The 20,346-nt window shown below is 35.5% G+C and overlaps 1 protein-coding gene across 5 annotated transcripts in view; it reads right to left on the reverse strand.

Moving 5' to 3' along the window:
• Nucleotides 1-3,848: 3,848 nt before the first annotated feature.
• Nucleotides 3,849-20,346, reverse strand: part of LOC127983990 (CD2-associated protein) — a 56,550-nt gene continuing 40,052 nt past the window's right edge. For 3 of the 5 annotated variants that reach the window (XM_052586438.1, XM_052586436.1, XM_052586440.1), the window contains 9 exons: nucleotides 15,051-15,087; nucleotides 13,668-13,730; nucleotides 11,400-11,559; nucleotides 10,483-10,586; nucleotides 9,235-9,347; nucleotides 8,714-8,800; nucleotides 7,490-7,671; nucleotides 7,214-7,277; nucleotides 3,849-5,133 (listed from right to left, as the gene is read on the reverse strand). In XM_052586438.1, the coding sequence (XP_052442398.1) occupies nucleotides 5,092-5,133; nucleotides 7,214-7,277; nucleotides 7,490-7,671; nucleotides 8,714-8,800; nucleotides 9,235-9,347; nucleotides 10,483-10,586; nucleotides 11,400-11,559; nucleotides 13,668-13,730; nucleotides 15,051-15,087 (852 nt within the window). In that variant the 3' untranslated portion in view covers nucleotides 3,849-5,091. The remainder of the gene's footprint in view (nucleotides 5,134-7,213; nucleotides 7,278-7,489; nucleotides 7,672-8,713; nucleotides 8,801-9,234; nucleotides 9,348-10,482; nucleotides 10,587-11,399; nucleotides 11,560-13,667; nucleotides 13,731-15,050; nucleotides 15,088-20,346) is intronic. The other 2 variants (XM_052586437.1, XM_052586439.1) reach the window with 1 other exon arrangement.

Genomic DNA, 20,346 nt, shown 5'->3' on the forward strand with positions numbered 1-20,346 from the left:
GTTCAAGTACCTTCACCACTATTACAATTAATGAGGGCAACATCAAATATATTTTATCTAAATTGCACTTTGATTGATTGATTTCAAATATAAAATCTCTCAAATATGGGTATGGTATTTTATGTGATTCCTAAAATTAACGTACATGCAATGCACATACGCATCTTTCAGATGTGAAATCTATATGAATCGCAAGTGATCTTGAACTTACAGTACATTCAAATGAATGGTTTCAGCTTTCTGCTGGTTAATAACATTAATAAGGTGTCGTTTGTATGTAAAAAATCACCAGTCATCATCCAAATCCTTTAATTTAGAACAGCGAGCTGCAAGAATAGCATACATTCTCAAAAACCTGCAGATCTCAAACAAGAAAATGTATGTACATGTGCTCAGACCCTGACAAGAGACGAAGCACTTTTCCACGTCATAGCCAGTTGAGAATTGGCATGGACTTAAGTGTATGCACACTCTAAGATCAAATCCACGCATGAACACTTTATAAATGATGCCCCAAATATGGGGGAATTTTTACCATTCTTCTTTGCAAATCCTCCCAAGCTTGGTCAGGTTGGAAGGGGACCGTCAGTGGACAGCCATTTTCAGGTCTCTCCAGAGACATTTGATAGGGTTCAAGTCAGGGCTCTGGCAGGGCCAGTCTAGAACATTCACAGAGTTGTCCCCTAGCCACCCCTCAGTGGACAGCCATTTTCAGGTCTCTCCAGAGACGTTCGATAGGGTTCAAGTCAGGGCTCTGGCTGGGCCACTTTAAAACATTCACAGAGTTGTCCCTAACCCACCCCTCTGTTGCCTTGACTGTGTGCTTCGTGTCATTGTCATGAACCTTTCTGAGGTCCTGAGCCTTGTGGAACACGTTTTCATTGAGGATATCCCTGTACTTTGCTCCATTCAGCTTCCCCTAAACCAGGGGTGCCCAACACTGCTCCTGGCCATCGACTGTCCTGCAAAGTTTGGCTCCAACCCTAATCAAACACACCTGCCTTTAATTTTTAAGTGAGCCTGAGGATCTTAATTAGTTGTTTCAGGTGTGCTTGATTAGGATTAGAGCTGAACTTTACAGGACAGTTGATCGCCAGGAGCAGGGTTGGTCACCCCTGCCCTAAACCCTGACCAGTCTCCCAGTCCCTGCCACTGAATAAGGGTTCTACCAGCACACTTTACTTTTGGAATGGTACTCTGCAGATGATGAGCAGAGCAATTCTGAGCTCTCCAGGCTGTTCCTTTGATATGAATTGTCAGCTGTGAGGCCTTTTATAAAAAAATAAAAAAAAGGTGTGTGCCTTTCCAAATCATGTCCAATCAATTTAATTAATTAATCCCAACATCACAGCAGTAATGACTTTATGAACTACTTCACTTCTAAAATCTATACGATTAAGGATAAAATTGTAACTATTCAGCCATCAGCTAGAGTATCGCATCAGACAGTGCATTAAAGAGCCCCTGAGGAACTGTTCCACTCATTCTCTACTATAGGGGAGGAAGAATTGTATAAACTTGTTAAATCATCTAAACCAACCACATGTATGCTAGACCTTATTCCATCTGAGCTCCTAAAAGAGGTGCTTCCAGAAGTCATAGATCTCCTTCTGACTATTATTAATTCCTCATTGTCATTAGGATATGTCCCCAAAACCTTCTAACTGGCTGTTATTAAGCCTCTCATTAAAAAAAACACAACTTGACCCCAAAGAACTAGTTAATTATAGACCAATCTCGAATCTCCCTTTTCTGTCCAAGATACTAGAAAAGGTAGAATCATCACAATTATTCCTTCTTAGAGAAAAAGGATATATGTGATGATTTCCAGTCAGGATTTAGACTGTATCATAGTACTGAGACTGCTCTCCTTAGAGTTACAAATGACCTGCTCTTATCATCTGATCGTGGTTATATCTCTCTATAAGTTCTATTGGATCTTAGTGCTGCATTCGACACTATTGACCACAACATTCTTTTGCATAGACTTGAACACTTTGTTGGCATTAATGGAAGTGCGTTAGCATGGTTTAAATCGTACTTATATGACCGCCATCAATTCGTAGCAGTGAATGAAGAGGTATCATATCAATCACAAGCGCAGTATGGAGTACCTCAAGGCTCAGTACTAGGCAGTTACTCTTCACGCTTTACATGCTACCCTTGGGAGATATCATCAGGAAACATGGTGTTAGCTTTCACTGTTATGCTGATGATACTCAGCTCTATATTTCTTCACGGCCCGGTGAAACACACCAATTTGAAAAACTAATGGAATGCATAGTCGATATAAAAAACTGGATGACAAGTAATTTCTTCCTGATAAATTTAGAAAAAACAGAGGTGTTAATTATAGGACCTAAAAACTCTGAATGTAATAACCTAGAACACTGTCTAAGACTTGATGGTTGCTCTGTCAATTCTTCGTCATCAGTTAGGAAGCTAGGTGTGCTATTTGATAGCAATCTTTACTTAGAAAGCCATGTTTCTAGCATTTGTAAAACTGCCATTTTTCCATCTAAAAAATATATCTAAATTATGGCCTATGCTCTTAATGTCAAATGCAGAAATGTTAATCCATGCATTTATGACCTCAAGGTTAGATTATTGTAATGCTTTATTGGGTGGTTGTTCTGCACACTTAGTAAATAAACTACAGTTAGGTCTTACTAGAACCAGGAAGTATGACCATATTAGCCCGGTGCTGTCAACACTGCACTGGCTCCCTATCAAACATTGTATATAGATTTTAAAATATTACTTATCACTTATAAAGCCCTGAATAGTTTAGCACCTCAGTATTTGAACAAACAAGCTCTTGTTACATTATAATCCTCCTCGTCCGCTGCGTTCTTAAAACTCTTATAATACCTAGAATATCAAAAGATATTCAGACAGATCATTTTCCTATTTGGCACCTAAACTCTGGAATAACCTAACTAACATTGTTAGGGAGGCAGACACACTCTTGCAGTTTAAATCTAGATTAAAGACCTATCTCTTTAACCTGGCTTACACATAACAAACTAATGTGCTTCTAATATCCAAATCTGTTATTAAAGGATTTTTAGACTTCATTAATTAGGTAAACCAGAAACCGGGAACACTTCCCACAACACCTGATATACTTGCTACATCATTAGAAGAGTGGCATCTACGCTAATATTAGTCTGTTTCTCTCTTATTCCAAGGTACCAGATCCAGTCTGTGTCCAGATCATAGGGTCACTGCAGTCACCGAGGAGAACTGGCCCCCAACTGAGCCTGGTTTCTCACAAGATTTTTTCTCCATTCTGTCACGGATGGAGTTTCGGTTCCTTGCCGCTGTCGCCTCTGGCTTGCTTAGTTGGGGTCACTTCATTTACAGCGATATCGTTGAATTGATAGCAAGTGATTGCACAGATACTGTTTAAACTGAGATGAGCTGAATTATAGCATCACTGAATTCAATGATGAACTGCCTTTAACTGTCATTTTGCATTATGGACACACTGTTTTCCTAATTAATGTTGTTCAGTTGCTTTGACGCAATGAATTTTGTTTAAAGCGCTATATAAATAAAGGTGACTTGACTCGAGCTAAATTCCAAGTGTTGTTGTAAAGGATCTGAATACTTATGTAAATGTGTTTTTGCTTTTTAGTAAATTTACAGACATTTCTAAAATTCTGTTTTCACTTTGTCATTATGAGGTATGGAGTGTAGATTAATGAGAAACAAAAATGAATTAAAATTTTGACGCAAACTATTTTACTGCAATTCTTAGCCAATAAATATAGCCTGGGTGAGTATGGGAGACCTCAAGAACATTAAAAAACATTGTGCCAACTCACAGAGACCAAAACACTCTCTGTAAATAAACGTGATATTTATTTAGTTTGGGGAAATAAATCTCAGCTCAAGCAATTCACTTTGCAATCATGTAAACAAAATAATTTTGATAAATGCTGAATGTGCACAACAGATCTTAAGACTATAAAATGGAATGCGTTCTACCAAATTTCAGACAACAAAGATGACTCATTTCCAATGCACTTTCACAGATCCTTTAAAGTTGCTGCAAAGGAACATGAACATAATCATCTGACATTTGGAAACCAAACATGTCTTTTTATTGCTTTAGGGGTCAACCTGTCATCCTACTGCATTAGCAACTCCACTTTCACACAGAGACAAACAAACAATACTTGGGCAGGAATGCTTTAAAAAATTGATTTCCAGCTTAAGGGTTAAGAGGCCTGAGGAACGGGCACACTACAATTTTGTATGTTCATGGGGCATAACTCCAGAACAAACCCACCAGCAATCAGAGCAGCTTAAATTGTGAAATGGATTTCTTGCCATTCGTATGGTGAAATGGCACCGCATGTTGAAGTGTGGATGTTTTAAATCAAACAAGGATACACAAATCCAATACATTTGTATGATGCCACAATCAACAGACCATAAAAATATATCACACTATAGATCTAAGTATTCACATATATATTTATATAACATGAGAGCTCCCAGTATTAACACTTGTAAAAAAATCTTATCAGGCACAATAGTGTTACCCTGGATAGAAATAAGAAATGTTCTCCCTTTTCAACATAATCAGAATATATCACCAATATGGAAACAAGAGTATGTCATTCATTTGATAATCATCTAAAGAGGCTAATATAGACAGAATATTGCTGAGATCAAAAGATCTTTTTTTTTAAAAACTAACCCATGTCATAAAAAAACAAGGAAACAACATAATCCCCCAACATGTATACAGACTCAGTAGTATTGAATGCATAATCCACTGCACTTCTCAAGTGCACAGACCACATATCCAGCACAGTAGTAAGGTAAGGCCTCAATCGTTTTTTGTTGGCAAAAAAAAAAAAAAGGAGGAAGAGGAAAACAAACATATACATCTGTCATAATTACACTTTTCTAAACCCAGAAAAGACCTTATCATGTGCAAATATTTGAATCTTAAGATTTGTGGAGTGAATCAGTGAGTGTGATGTGAACCATATCCATCCCTCCATCTGCAGGTCACTTTCCACTCGTGATGCGACAGCGGAGCCATTAGTCCAGTTCAGGACGCCAGATTTTATTTCATGTTGATTGTACAATCTTCTTTACTTTTTCTATCTCAATCTGTAAATAAGCAGACATAATTTTCCTTAACATGGTAAACTTTTGTTTGCACTACAAACCTGTTTGAAACGGAGTAGTTCAGCCAAAATTGAATGTTAGCTGAAAATGTTTTTAAACTCATCTATATCTTGGATGGGCTGAGGGTATTTCTTCATCAGAACAGATTTGGAGAAACTTAGTGTTACATCATTCGCATAACAAATGGATCCTCTGAATGGGCGATGTCAAAATGAGAGCGCTTCCTCAGTTGAAAAAGGCCATGCCCTATAGTTCTCTCACATCAAAATCCACAGACATATTTGTTTTGACTGTTTTTGCTTGTAAACAGTGCTTGATCTGTGCATCTCTTGGAAACAACTTACTCCACTGGAAAAGGCAATATTATGGATAGAGAAATCTGCTGTAAGCAATGGTTTAAAAGTTAAAAATGTCTTTATGATGGATTTGTTTATTACAAACACAGCTTTTAGCTTTCCAAGACTGGTATTTTTCTGGATTACCATATTTTCCGGACTATAAGTCGCACTTTTTTTCATAGTTTGGCTGGTCCTGCGACTTATAGACAGGTGCGACTTATTTATCAAAATTAATTTGACCCGAGAGAAATTAACCAAGAGAAAACATTACCGTCTACAGCTGCGAGAGGGCGCTCTATGCTGCTGAGTGCTTCTGTAGCCTACACTGAAATCATAGAGCGCCCTCTCGTGGCTGTAGACGGTAATGTTTTCTCTTGGTTCTTGGTTCTAAATAAATGCGACTTATAGTCCAGTCCGACTTATATGTTTTTTTTCCTCATCATGACCTATTTTTGGACTGATGCGACTTATACTCAGGTGCGAATTATAGTCCGAAAAGTTTCTAGTGATCCTGAAGACTCTGATTAGCTGGATCAGGTGTGTCTGATTAGGGTTGGAGCTCAACTGTGCAGAACTGTGGCCCTCCAGGAAAGGAGTTTGAGACCAATGCTGCAGAGGATCCATTGGTGGAGTTCAAAATTACAGTTTCAGTGCAGCTTCAAAGGGCTCTACACAATTATATATGGATCAAGGCGCTCTGTCAAAATGTTGACATTCCCTTTAGCACAGCTCCATCTAGTGGATGCATAACGCAAACCCAGTCAGACGTTTGACTGCAGTATCTTCTATTCTATGCGCCTTATAATCTGGTGTGCCCTATATATGAAAACATTTCTTAAATAGGCCATTCATTGAAGGTGCGCCTTATAATCCAGTGCACCTTATAGTGCGGAAAATACGGTAATGTAATATGTATGTTTATTGTAATTAAAAAAATATATAAAATAAGGAAAAAAGTATACAAAATGGTGTTGGTTAGGTGGTTTAGAAAATGCCACTAATTAAAGTCAAAAAAATTTGGTAAATAAATAATGTGTTACCGTTTTTTCCAGACTATAAGTTGCACTTTTTTTCATAGTTTGACTGGTCCTGCGACTTATAGTCAGGTGCGACTTATCAAAATTAATTTGACATGAATCGAGAGAAATGAGCCAAGAATACGTCATTATGAGGAAAAAAACATACAAGTTGCACCGGACTACAAGTTGCATTTATTTAGAACCAAGAGCCAAGAGAAAACATTACCGTCTTTAGCCGCCAGAGGGCGCTCTATGTTGCTCAGTGCTCCTGTAGTCTACCACTGAGCAGCATAGAGCGCCCTCTCGCGGCTGTAGACGGTAATGTTGGCTCTTGGTTCTAAATAAATGCGACTTATAGTCCAGTGCGACTTATAGTCCGAAAAATACGGTACATTTCAGATCACCTCAATCACCACAACTGATGCCTTGGCCTGGGTGACACCATATATCTAAGATGCAAGCAGGTGTGGACTTTAGGTAAAGTACTCTTAGTTTTTATGTTCAGTGAGTGTGAGAAACACGCAGCAGGAGACTCAGAGCTGAGTCAGACCCCTCGCGTTCACCCTGCTGAGTGCGGAAGCAAACCCAAGGCATCCCGCCTGCATTTCACTGTCCTCAGAAACAGCACTCTTGACATCCGTTTACATCAAACTAACAGACTCTGACAAGCCGTAAAGACCAATTCTGATTTAAAGATCGATTTACCTGCAGGGCCACCCGTTTGAGTCGTTCATCATCCAGCTCTTTTCGGAGTTCACCAAGTTCTCTCCTACAAAGTTATGAAAGACATTTCAGAATTACGTAAATCAACAGGTTTTCATCCTTTATTTCACAAGTGATTTCTAAATACTTTATCTTCAATGAAATGAAATGTAAAATGTGGAAACATCTTTTGTGCATTACATTTGATATATTTTATACATAACTCGACCAGTACAGAATACCAAAAACCAAGCTGCTTGTAACCAAACGGTCACTTACGACTGTTGTGTCTTCAGTAACTCCATAGAAAGCACTAGCTCCTTTATCTGAGCCTTCAGTTCCTCCAGTTCAGAAGCTTTCTCCTCTTCCTTGTCAAGTTTTGCTTTGAGCTCAGGGGTGATTTGGGTTGCTGAAATGGTTTTAGGCACCGTAGATGGTAAGGTTGATGAGACAGACGTCTGCTAGAAAAAACAAAATCCAGCATATCAATTTGTATGAAAAATACTCTGTGCTATGAATTTAGCAAAGAATATAACTGTTAGGTTTTGGAAATCCCTTAAGTGTTTCTAGCTGAGAGACTGAGGTCATGTTTTTAAGTGTTGAAAACTTCAAACATTTCTCAGGCTAAAAATGTCAAATATTAATAAACCGCTGGAAAAAAAAATTAATAAAAAAATATCACAAAAAAAGGTCACCAAACTCAGGAGGTGGTCTGGGTTCATTTGTCCACAGAGTGATTCATATATAATAGAATGCTTTCTGAATTTAGATCACTCTATAATATATATTTTTTCAAAAACACATAAATTTTGATTTGTATGACAATAATTAAAGTGAATAAAAGAATACATCATTATGTTAATTATCATACATAGTTTACTACATCTAAGCATAATATTAATATTTAGATATAAGAGACGTAGATTCATTCCAAAAACTACAAGACATCCACACATAACTCCTATAATACTGTACAATCAATGGCATACAATCAATCCCTTTCTTCTCTTTATTTCTTAAAAGATTGACCTTGTGCTAGTCCAAATAGGAGTACCATCTGTTTGAAACCAGACTGTGTGTGTTCAGTCCATTTCACATAAGCTTAATATAAAAACACTACATAATAAAAGAAGTCCTCAGGACTGAAGCCTCATTTAAAAAGAAGAGCCAGACAGTCAGCCGAGATCATATCAGAAATGCTGTTTTTCTCACAAACCCTTGAGAATATAATTTCATGGGATGTATTTTCATTGAGTCACAGTTAATCAGACAGATATCTTGGGGAAATGAACCTTTTACATATTCTTTCGGTTAGCTATTTAATTACTTGTTTCAGATATTGCAGAAAGCCCACAAGATTCTTGAATTAAGCAATAGCTCACCCTAAAAATTGTCATTAAAGTCATCATTTCTTTGCCCTTTTTTTTGTTTTTTATAAACTTGCATATAAATCACAGTATCTTCTTTTTTGAATGTGAATTGTGTGCTGTATATTTGAGATACCTTAAACGAATTTTGTGTGGAAGGTGCAACGTCAGCTTCATCCACTTTCTCGATTTTCTCAGCTTTATCGCCAGTCTCCTTGCTCGGCTGCAAGACGTTACAAAAACATGAGAAGCGCAAATAGCACTATACGTGACACACATCCCATCTGGGGTGTCACTGGTAAGGCCTTTTTTTTTTATCCAGGCAGAAAATACTACCTGATAGTCTTGTTATGCACCCCTACACATAAAATATATATTATATATATATATACATATATATATATATATATATATATTGTCATAATCAAAATTCATTTGAGAAGATTTATTGAACAATTAATTAATGAACATTTGTGCAATATGTTTTATCTTTAAGTGGAAGGATGGCACTTAATGAATGTGCAAAAGTAATGTTCTGATAAAATGTTATTTTGTTTACAAATAAATATCCATTTTTATGTTAATATCTCAGATATTTTCATTAGTCTTTCAGCATTAAACTGAGAGATCTGAGAGATAAGTGCGTTTTATACTCACAGAATGGCCTCTGTGTCCAGGCGGTCTTTTGCCAGGCATCTTTGGTCGCTGTGCGGTAGGGTGGGATAACTTCTCCGAGGAAGAGGAGACATCGTCAAAACTTATGAGATTAACTACAGGAAGAAGACACAATCACAAGAACAGCCTTCAGTCACAGTCAAACAGGACAAATCTCAGCTCAATTATAATATTAGTTCTAAGTGTTATATGAGCCAAAAAAATTCATATGTGGTAATAAAGTAAGTTTGTCTAGATAAAAACCCAACAGTGCAGGAAATTAGAAATCATTATTGAATAATGATGGTTATACAAAGATTGTGCCAAAATTTGAAATATTTCCAATAAGTCATCTTGGTATGGTTGTCAGTTTGATACCTTAAAACTGTTACCTACCTAACAATTCTAACCCATTAATCACCCTTTGAATGATATCTTAGAGATTGGACACACAAAACAAGAACCACATGCTCTTGTAAATACTATAAAAAGCAGTGACTATATACAAAAGATTTACAAGAAGTGTAAAATGTCTCATGCTTTCCCGTATCCAGAAATGGCAAAACTGAACTTGTTTTCCTCCTCCTGAAAGTGTCTAAAAGGAATCCAGACGCCTGCTGCAGTGACATGATCATGACCTTTCGAGTCGATGTGATTATAGCAGCTTTGGTGCCTTTTGTCAACCTTTGAGACTGAAGCAACATCCTGATGTTTGGGTCCACAAACAGAGAATCTACTCAAACACCATACTTGTTTTTTCTCTTTTTTCTTAAATTCTGGTTTTCCGTTTTTCCTTTTCGTCATGTTAAGATTTTTTCCTATGGTGCCTACAAGGTGAACATCCTCCATTGTGCTTGTAAGTGGATGTTTTTAACATGTAAACATGCTTTTAGCTGTCACATTATTACCAAGTAATGCATAAGAACTAATTCAACACATAATTTAAGCATCAAATGTGTAAAATATGTATAATAAAAAAACTGACATCTTTTAACAGCCCAAAATAAAATGAAAATTAAATTAAATTTCAAGCTTCCTTTATCTTTCACAGGTAATTTTAACATAAAAACCATATTGAGTTGTGAAAAACTGAGCATATAAGAACCAAAACCATTCCAAACACTAACATTATAGCCTCTGTGCCGGTGGTTCTCAACTCTCAGAGTTAAAATATTCATATAATTGCTAACATGTTTTATTATTGCATGTGTAAGTAGTGTGAACTAACAAACCAAAATCAGAACAAGCTACCTATATCTGAATTCTTCTCACTGCTGTCCACAATGGTTTTTGGCTTAATGGGTACAGGTTCGCTCTCTGGTTTTGTTCGTATGATGGGAACTTCTCCATTTTGCCTGTGGGATTTATGAGGAAAAGTTAGAACAATTGGCTGCAATGTCCACTGACACACTCTAAATGCAAATGCTGTTGCAGACAGTAAAAAGAATACTAATAAGAAAGCTATTTTTGATTAAAGCTGTAAGGTAACACATATACCCTGTCATTTGCAGAAACAAAAAATGTATTGAATGCATCTCATAATGCACTGCAACAAGCTCAGTGTAGCATTGCTATATTTTATCCAGTATTGCAAAAAGAACAATCCACTGGGAAACACTTATCATTACATATACATGTATGGACCCACTTTATATTAAGTGGCCTTAACTACTATGTACTTACATTTTAATTAATAATTTAGTACAATGTACTTATTGTGTACATACATGTTTTTACATTGTACTTATATATTTTTAAAACTACATGCAATTACATCTGTATTTAATTTCTGTAATTACATTTATAATTACACTGTTGACCCATACTTTACACCTTAACCCACCCTTAAACTTACCCATACCTCCAACCCTGTCCCTAACCTAACCCCATCCCACCTCAATAGCAGCAAAAGTGTTTTACAATACATTATGAACACAATAAGTACATTATAATTTTTTTTTATGTAAGTACATAGTAGTTAAGGCCACCTAATATAAAGTGGGACCACATGTATGTATACATTTAAAGTACACATTAAATACGCAAATATATCTCATTTAATTATTTAACAATATACACATTTTAATAAAATATTGTATTCAAAATTATACATAAGAAATAAACACCAAATATTTTAACTATGCTTCTAAAACCTAGAAATGTATTACGATAAAGCTTGCTTGGCGGCTGGTGACGGTGTGAGAGGCAAGTCAGGTCGTTTTGTGTGGATGGAGGGACGCAGCAGTCCCTTGTTTGGAGGCACGGGCTTTTTCGGGGGCACGATGGGGCCAGCAGGTTTGGCTGGTTTCTCTGGCAAGGGCTTGACAACTTGAGAGAAACAAAGGACAAATATATGAAACGTCTACCCAGACATAGCAAGAAACAAGATTTATGCAAAACATGCTCTCTTACAAAGTTATGGTAGTCAGTTGTCTAGATGTAGGATATTGTAATAAGGTTAATATAGAAATAGTATTAGTCTTGTTTATGGACATTCATACAACCATCAATTATTTGAAAATGATCTCTATTGACTGATGCCAGTATGTTTTAACTGATAGCTCACAATCTCATAAATCAGTGGAAAGTCATGAGAACGGAAGCCAATGCGTAGTGCATCTAAATGTACTGAACTGGTCCAAATGACATCAGAAACTTTCACAAGTGTTCACAATGACGTGACTCAAATTAGGTCAGGAGAGATTTTTGCAGGATGTTTGCGCTTCATCGATCTGCTTCTATCTTCTCAATTCAATGTTGTCGTTTTTTTTTTGTCACATAAATCACTCTTTCTGATATTCACATCACAAGTCCTGTGCTCAATTTGTGACAGTTGCTCTAAATAAGAGAGACTTCGATCTGATAAACACAAAGTCCTGCTTTCAGACATCGCAAAGATTACCAGATAGATGTTCCAGTAGACTGACATTTATATGCGAAAATATTTGGCAGGAAGTCTTTGATGCACACATAAAAGCAGACACTCAGACAGACAGTTGGTCAGAGTGCATGACATTTTTCCTACAAAGTAGCTACAACATGAAGTACATTATAAACAGTATTTAGAGTACACCCATCAAATGACCTTAATAGCCCCCACAAATGAACAACTTACAATCAATACAGATTTCCTGCTTTCAATTTGATCCCATTTCATAAGCTCTTGATTTTATAATATTCACTTCCAGTATATTGGTATATTTTCAGTCTATTTTGTTTATATATGAAAGAATACAGTACGAAAAAATACATTTTGTAAATTGACAACAGGGCCCAGACAATGCAGATCAAGTGCCATTTAACACGCGCAATATCATCTGAAGTAAATCACTATTTGTGTGTACAACGATTATTATAACACTAATAACAGAAAAGCTTGTAACATTATTACACTGGTGTTCAAAAGTTTAGGGTTGGTATGATATTTTATAATTTTGAAAGAAGTCTCTTCTGCTCACCAAGACTGCATATGTTTAATAAAAAATACAGTGAACACCGTAATATTGTGAAATAGTATTACAATTTAAATGAACTGATTTATATTTTAATATTTTTTTAAATGTAATATTAATTCCTGTGATAGTAAAACTGAATTTCCATCAGTCATTACTCCAGTGTTACATCATACTTCAGAAATGATTGTAAGAAGTCAATTTAATGCTTAAGAAACATTTTTATAAACCGTGTGTTTTTGTGTAAGCTATGATACATTTTTAAAGTAATTGTCATGAATGATGACATCATGAATAATGTCTTTGTCACTAAAGATTAATTTAATACATCCTTGCTGAATAAAATTATTAAATAACAATAAAAAAATAAATATATATATTTTTCTTTAACAAAAATTAATAAACCATACTAACCCAAACTTTTGAACAACAGTAGTGTTTAAAATAATAACAATAAAAAAGTAACAGAAACATTTTTTTTGTTGTTGTAATAATCTAATTGGTTAATCTACTTATAAAAATCAACAAAGCTGTCTAGATTGTGAGGTTTATGAAGTCAAGCTGTTGCTGTGCACAAAGCTTATGGCGTTAGCAATCTAGTTTCATTGTGACGCAGTGCTTATCTGTAGTGAAGATTGGGTATAAAAGTGAAATGACAGCATTGCAACAGTTCCTTATTGAAAGCATGTATAAATGTACAAGAAAGGTTCTCTCTTATGAAGGCTCTTGAAAAGTGCTTAGAAAACTAATGAATGAATACAAATAAATCCACAATAAATTAAACATTTTAAAAGTGGACTCCATCCATAACTATTAACAGGTTGTTAACAGATACTATTTATTTCATATTATCCAATAAAGGACTACACTTGTACACATAAATGTATGCTTTTTCATTCGTTATGACATTCGCTCTTTATGACTCCACAGCTGGCAAGAAGAATTTGTGGTATAGCAGGACCCGGGCAGCTGGCCCTCTCTTACCTTTATCTTCAGGCCGTGGCTGCGGTTGCTTCTTGTCCGCACTGGGGGCCTCTGGTTTCAGAACTGAGAAACGAAGCATATTGACTGAGTTGATGTTTTTTTTTAGATACTACGCTGAAGATAGAGCAGCTTTAGACACACTAGAAAAAAGAACAATGTGACTCCTGAGACAGACGTATGAAGAGAATGAGAGACGTACAGTCAATGACTTGCATTTCCTGTGTGGGTTGGAGAGACAGACCTAAGCTTTGCACCACTCTATGCAAGCTTTCTATAAAGCATTTGGGATGATGTGGTGCCCTTTGATGCATAACAACATCCGCCTTTCTTTTGCATGTTTTGCAGACAAAAGCTGTGAGGGACTGACAACTTTAGCTGCATTGTCAGTCTTTACATCTGCACTGACAGACACTCAACTAACACTAGTTGTTGCATCAGTCTTAAAGCCCATTTACAGTTAAACAAGTGATGTCTTGATCACCTGGGTTACTTTCCAATCAACTTTCTATTCAAATCCCCTTCAATTATTTGATCATGTATGTTTGGATATCTTACTAACCTTAAAATTTAATTGCTATATTTAGCGATTTATGAATGTAAATATGGCAAAATAAAAAAGCAATGTTACATAGCGGGTTAGCAAATTAACCAAAATAGAATTACAATGCCATTTTACAGCAAGTGTGTTTATGACTTTAAAGCTGCCATGGAATTATATCACAGCTGTATTATAACATAAGATTTTTTTTTTTGTCAAATCAAATCAAATATTAAAATTAAATGTAAACAAACAATTAAATAACGCAACTTTTTTTAACTTAATGAAAATAAATACATATAAATCTTTGTGGTATATATAACATGCTGCACAGAATTTTTTTATGGGGTCAGTAATATTTTCATATATATATATATATATATATATATATATGTATAAAATATTCCAAATGAATGAATAAAACATTATCATTGCTGCAGTTTAAGCTAAAAATTGATCAAGAACTATGAAAGAAGTGTCCAAATCCTTCAATATGCCACCACTGATGTGTGGGCAGACATGGGCTGTGTGTTCAGTGCATAATTGAATGCGCCAGTTTAGCTGGCATCACCTCTAATGTTCTCAGCACACAGCAGCACGCTTCTCTGAAAACCACAGAGGAAGCAGCTCAAATCAATACCACCAGCTATTATCAACTCACATACTGATACAGACTTATTGGCAAGTTGCCTTCAAGTACTACTATAAAGAACCATCAAATCAAGTCAGCTGCCTGATAATAATAGCCTTTTCGCTGGTAGGCATAAACAAATGAAAGATATTTGATGACAATGAGTTTGAAAGCAATATTTCAGATGTGAAATGTTATGTTAAAGATATCATACCTGGGGTTTTGGATGGTGGTGGGGGCTTCTTTGGCTTCTGTGGAGAAACAACAAAAATAAATAAATAAACAAAATAAACCTACCATTTAAAGAACAATTTAAACCTAGAAATAAATATTTTATTTCTGTTAAAATTGGGGGAAAATGATATATTGACACAAAATATCTTTAACAATGTGCTGCATTATTTCTAGGTTACGCAAGCAAATTTGTGTCGGATCATTATCAAATCTTCCTGAAGAACACAATCGTCAGGTTTTACACAAACTTGTGCGCTACTGTCAGCATGACATGAAAATTCACCCCATTTCTTGAAAATTCACCCCATTTCTTCACAGAAAATGTCTAAAATGATGATATAAACCTTAACAGACCTTATTTAAAATAATTCAATCGAAATCAACAACCGATGCATACAACCCAACATTTTTTATTGTTCCATCCAATACACTTCAGTGCCCGGTTGCATGAAACTCCTTAAGCTAAGAAATCCCTTAGATATAAGGTTAAGGGTACCCTTAGTGAAATTTGGTCTTGCAAGAAAAAACCCTAAGGGTTTCCTTAAAGAACTTAAGGCTATTATTAAGTTTTTCCCCTTAATTATCTAAGTGTTCCCTTAAGTGTTGCTACAAAGTTCTTAGTGACCATTTCACCTTAATAAATTTAAGGGACCAAAACAGCTCCCTTAAGTCAACTTAAACTCAAAATACGATGGCTGATTTAGTGTTAATTGAAGAGAAGGAAATACCAAGGGGTGTTTTTAATGATCCCTTGGAGATGATGAATGGTTGATGAAAGGCTTAGAACTATTATTATTATTATTATTATAACCACTTACGAAAACAATAATTGCCTTTTCGTCCTCTGTCCAGTTTGGTTTACATTTTTTTGTTTTCTGTTATGTTTGTGCTCTCCATAGCAAAAATATATTAATAAAAGTGTGATTTTAGCAAGGGTTTGGCTTTGTGGTTCGTTATGTTCTGTTTACTGTTAGAGGCAGTAACTATAGCAACCTCAGCGATCTTCGCCGTATGTTGTCAGAAACTACTGTGAAACGCTTAGTATAAACACTTAGGTAAGGGTGACAGTTAAAGAGGTTTCTTGCAACGCTCTTAATGAAATCCCTTATCTCAGGGATTTTTTCTCCCTCTGGGAAACCCTCACTTAAGGAGTTTCATGCAACCGTGCACAGGCTCCCATAATCCCCTGAGGTTGAAAAACAGCACATACAAGTTTATAAAGAGCTCAACATGAAAATGAACCAGAACTAAAACTGATGAAACTGCTGAGGTTGGAAATCCCCCAGCCTCCCCTTTGACAGCTCTAGAAGACTTGATGTCTCTTGTAACATCATTGAATCGCTGCACTGATTACAATAATAAATCATTTGACATAGAATCACAGCAGGAGAGAGAGTTCAAACAATAATATAGGCCTAAATCGACATTTGCAGTCTTTTATGCATTATCATTTCAGCATTCATTGAATTGCCCATTTTCCAAAAATATCCAGCCATAATGTTCCATCTGGTGCTTAAAATTAAACTAAAACAACCTTAAATTAAAGCATGCCGTACAATAAATACGACCATGGTTGTATTAGAATCCAATAAAGCACACGTGCTTCTCAAGTTGTGAATAAATCACTCCATTAACTACTGGTTCGATTTTACAAAGGCTGCATTACCCACAACAGAAGCTAGATCAAGTTAACATACCTTGATGAAAGATTATGAATAAAAACTTTTATTTTTATGGGTTGCACAACATGTACTGAAGATTTGTTCACAACAAGACCAAGAACACGTATCAAGTAAATAGAACTGAATTAGATTAAATGTTTTAGCTCACAAGTTCAGATTTTCCTTTCTAATATTGCTTATAACAGATGCTAATGCCACTATGTCCTGGACTTAAGTGTGAGTAGGTTTATGAATATCATCATGGGGGAAAAAGACAATCTTAATGGATATCTGTTTTATAAGTATATTGAAAGAGACTCCAGCAGCCACATTGTGGCTCATTTTCTTTTTAGTATAAGTAAAAGTATTTCTTTCTAGTATAGTTGTTGCTGCAGGGCAAAAAGTGGCCGTTCCAATTATTTTACATTTAGAGAGAAAATGGGCAAGAACCGTTAAAATAAAGAACAAAAAAATAGCCAAGCAATTTGGAACTAAATCACTGTTATGTCCTGCTCCCATCACTACTGTTAACACAGTCCCTCTTATGCCTAACTAAAATAGTTTAAGAATAAATTGCATTTTAAATTGAGTTTGGGAAAAAAATTAAATGTGTTTTTACACACACACACGCATGAAAAAGGTCTTTGCCCTCTTCCTGTTTTTTTTTCTTGCATATTTGTCACAGTTAAAACATTCATATCATCAAACTAATTCTAATATTACACAAAGATAATGCAAGTAAATACAAAATGCAGTTTTTAAAATGATGAATTGCACCCTTCTGTTAAATTATGAAAGAACTGTGATTAACCACATTATTTTGGAAAGCAGAGTTAAATTTAACTAGCCACACCCAGGCCTGATTACTGTCAGACCTGTTGAATCAAGAAATCACTTAACCTGTCTGACTAAGTGAAGCATGCTTAAAGAGCAACACATCCTGCCACGAGCTGAAGAAATTCCAAAACAGATGAGAAACAAAATAGTTGACATGTATTAGTCTGGAAAGTGACATAAAGCCATTCCTAAGGCTTTGGGACTCCAGCAAACCACGGTCAGAGCCTTTATCCACTAGGACTGGGCCGATAGACGATGCCATCGGGATGTTAAGCTGACATCATAATTCATATATATATATATATATATATATATATATGATCATGCACAACTATTACAAAAGGTAAAAACATGCACTGATGCTCAAGAAAGCTACAAAATGCATTAAGAGACAGTGGGTGTAAACTTTTTAAATTGGATAATCAAGGTAAATTGTACTTATTTTGTCTTCTGAGAAACATGTATTTATGTAGCTTCTGACATAGAGTACTAAATGAAAAAAAATATGATCGTTAAACAAAATGAGAAGAATTTACACATCATCATCCTGTTCAAAAGTTTACATCCCCGGCTATTAATGCATTGTGTTTTCACCTTTTGTAATAGTTTTGTATGACTCCCTCAGTTGTCCTCAGTGTGAAAATATGGATCTCAAAATCATACAATGACTTTTGGAAAGGAGTCAAATATGCAGAAGATGCTGGAAAACCAAAGAATGTGCAGGAACTGGAGGATTTTTCTGAAGAATAGCAGGCAGTTGAACTGCTCAGAACAAACAAGGGACTCATGAACAACTATCAAAAAAAAAAAAAAAAAAAAAACAGTCGTGGATCATCCAGGAAATTATCCAGTATTAAGATTCAAGGGTATGCAATCTTTTGAATTGGGCCATTTTTATAAATGTAGTTATTTTGTTTTGTGGAGTATGTAAACATCTCTTATGTGAGATAGCTTATTCAGGGCAGTGCTAAACAAAAAAATAACATGCAATTTTCATGATCCCTCTTTTTTTTCAACTATTAACATTTTGCAGATTCTGCAACGGGTATGTAAACTTATGAGCACAACTGTATACACACACACGCACACACCCATTTGTGAAGTGATATCTTACAGTAATAATCATACATTTGGTTAAATCACTATTGCAGACAGCTCAAATAACTGCAGTTTATAATTTAGAAGAAATCAGATTGAGGCAGTCGTATGAATAAATGTGTTTGGGGCCAAAGCGATGCAAAACAATTTTCCTCTCCAACATAAGAGATGTACCTGGAAATCAAGGTCTGATGGGTTAATATTGGCACATTGACTCAAGGCACACAGAGAAAAAAAAAAATCAAACAGCAGACTGGATCTTTTTGATCAAATTTAAAATGTAAAAAAGGGAAGAAAAAAAAACGATTAAAAAAATTCCAGTTTAACACTGAGGCTGATGTGTGTTGTGCTATTTGATCATTTATATGTCATTTTGATCACCATATGATATATTAATAATAATAATGATAATAATGCATTCTGTAAATTCCCTCCATCCCCTTCACATACAGAGATCAATGCATCATCATCTGACAGGACACTTCTAGGATAAAGGACTGATCATGGGCTCCTTGGATTCAGTTGGAGGAATGAACACTTAAAAATTTTCATGAACTGCTCGCTGACCTCCACAAGCAATCACATGAGCTTCAGCTCATCACATTCTCACTGCAGCAGCACAAAGACCAATTCACCAGTGAAGTTGAAAATGAACAGATTAAAGAAAAAAAAAAGAAATAAAGAAAAAACACTTGTGCCCAAAGCATATCAACCCATGAACTGATTCAGTGTAGGGGTATGAGGCTTCATAGAATTTTCCTGGAAAATAGATGTGATGGGGCAACTTTTGCCTGCACAAGCCTTCTGTTTGTTCTCTAGACATGCTAGCTGGTGCTTTGAACAAATAATCTGCTTCTCAAAATAAAAAGAGCCTGTTGTTTCAGAGTTTGCCAAAATGTGTTTAAACATGAACCCTTAGGGTAAACCTGAAGACCCCAAAGCTAGAATGAAGCCATGTTTGTTAAACATATGGTGATAATAAGTGGCTTTTATTGATTTCAATGCTTCTTTCAAGCTCAAATTCCCAACAATGAACCACAAAAAAAAAAAAAAAAAATTGTTAACCTGATATTGTCTGGAGTGTTGTTGATTTTGGTCTTTAAAGTCTTTGATTAAAATGTTTAGTAAAGAGCTTTCGCTGAGAAGCAGGGCTGGGACACGGAGCTAAAAAATATCATAGATGGAAAAAAAATAACTAAACTTTTTTTGATGAAACTCAATATACACTGAAACACAACTGACCATTTGTTTCTCATGATATTGAAATCCTTTTGATCTAGTTTTTGATGACTTTATTATAGCAAACACAAACAATGAGAAGGTATGCCCAACTTTTCAATGCTAGTGTATATGTTGTAATATATACGTTTTTCTATGAAAAATCTCAAGTTCTCAAAATAACTAAAATGGAAAGAATTTAAAAATATATATATTGGTATATATGTGTGTACAGGGCTTGACATGAACTTTTTTGCTCACTAGCCAACGTGGCTAGTGGTTTTCCAAAGTTACTAGCCACACAGCATTTTTACTAGCCACATTTTTTGTTGTTGTGAAATTACCTGATAAAAGTTGACTATGGCATGCTAATATTTACTTGAACTAGACTTGCAACCCTTTTAAATGCAAAACCACTGTACACACCCAAATCAAGACTACATAAATGTATAACAATCCAGG

This window comes from Carassius gibelio, chromosome B20 (genome assembly GCF_023724105.1).
Source record: "Carassius gibelio isolate Cgi1373 ecotype wild population from Czech Republic chromosome B20, carGib1.2-hapl.c, whole genome shotgun sequence".
In the NCBI taxonomy this organism is placed as follows: Eukaryota; Metazoa; Chordata; class Actinopteri; order Cypriniformes; family Cyprinidae; genus Carassius; species Carassius gibelio.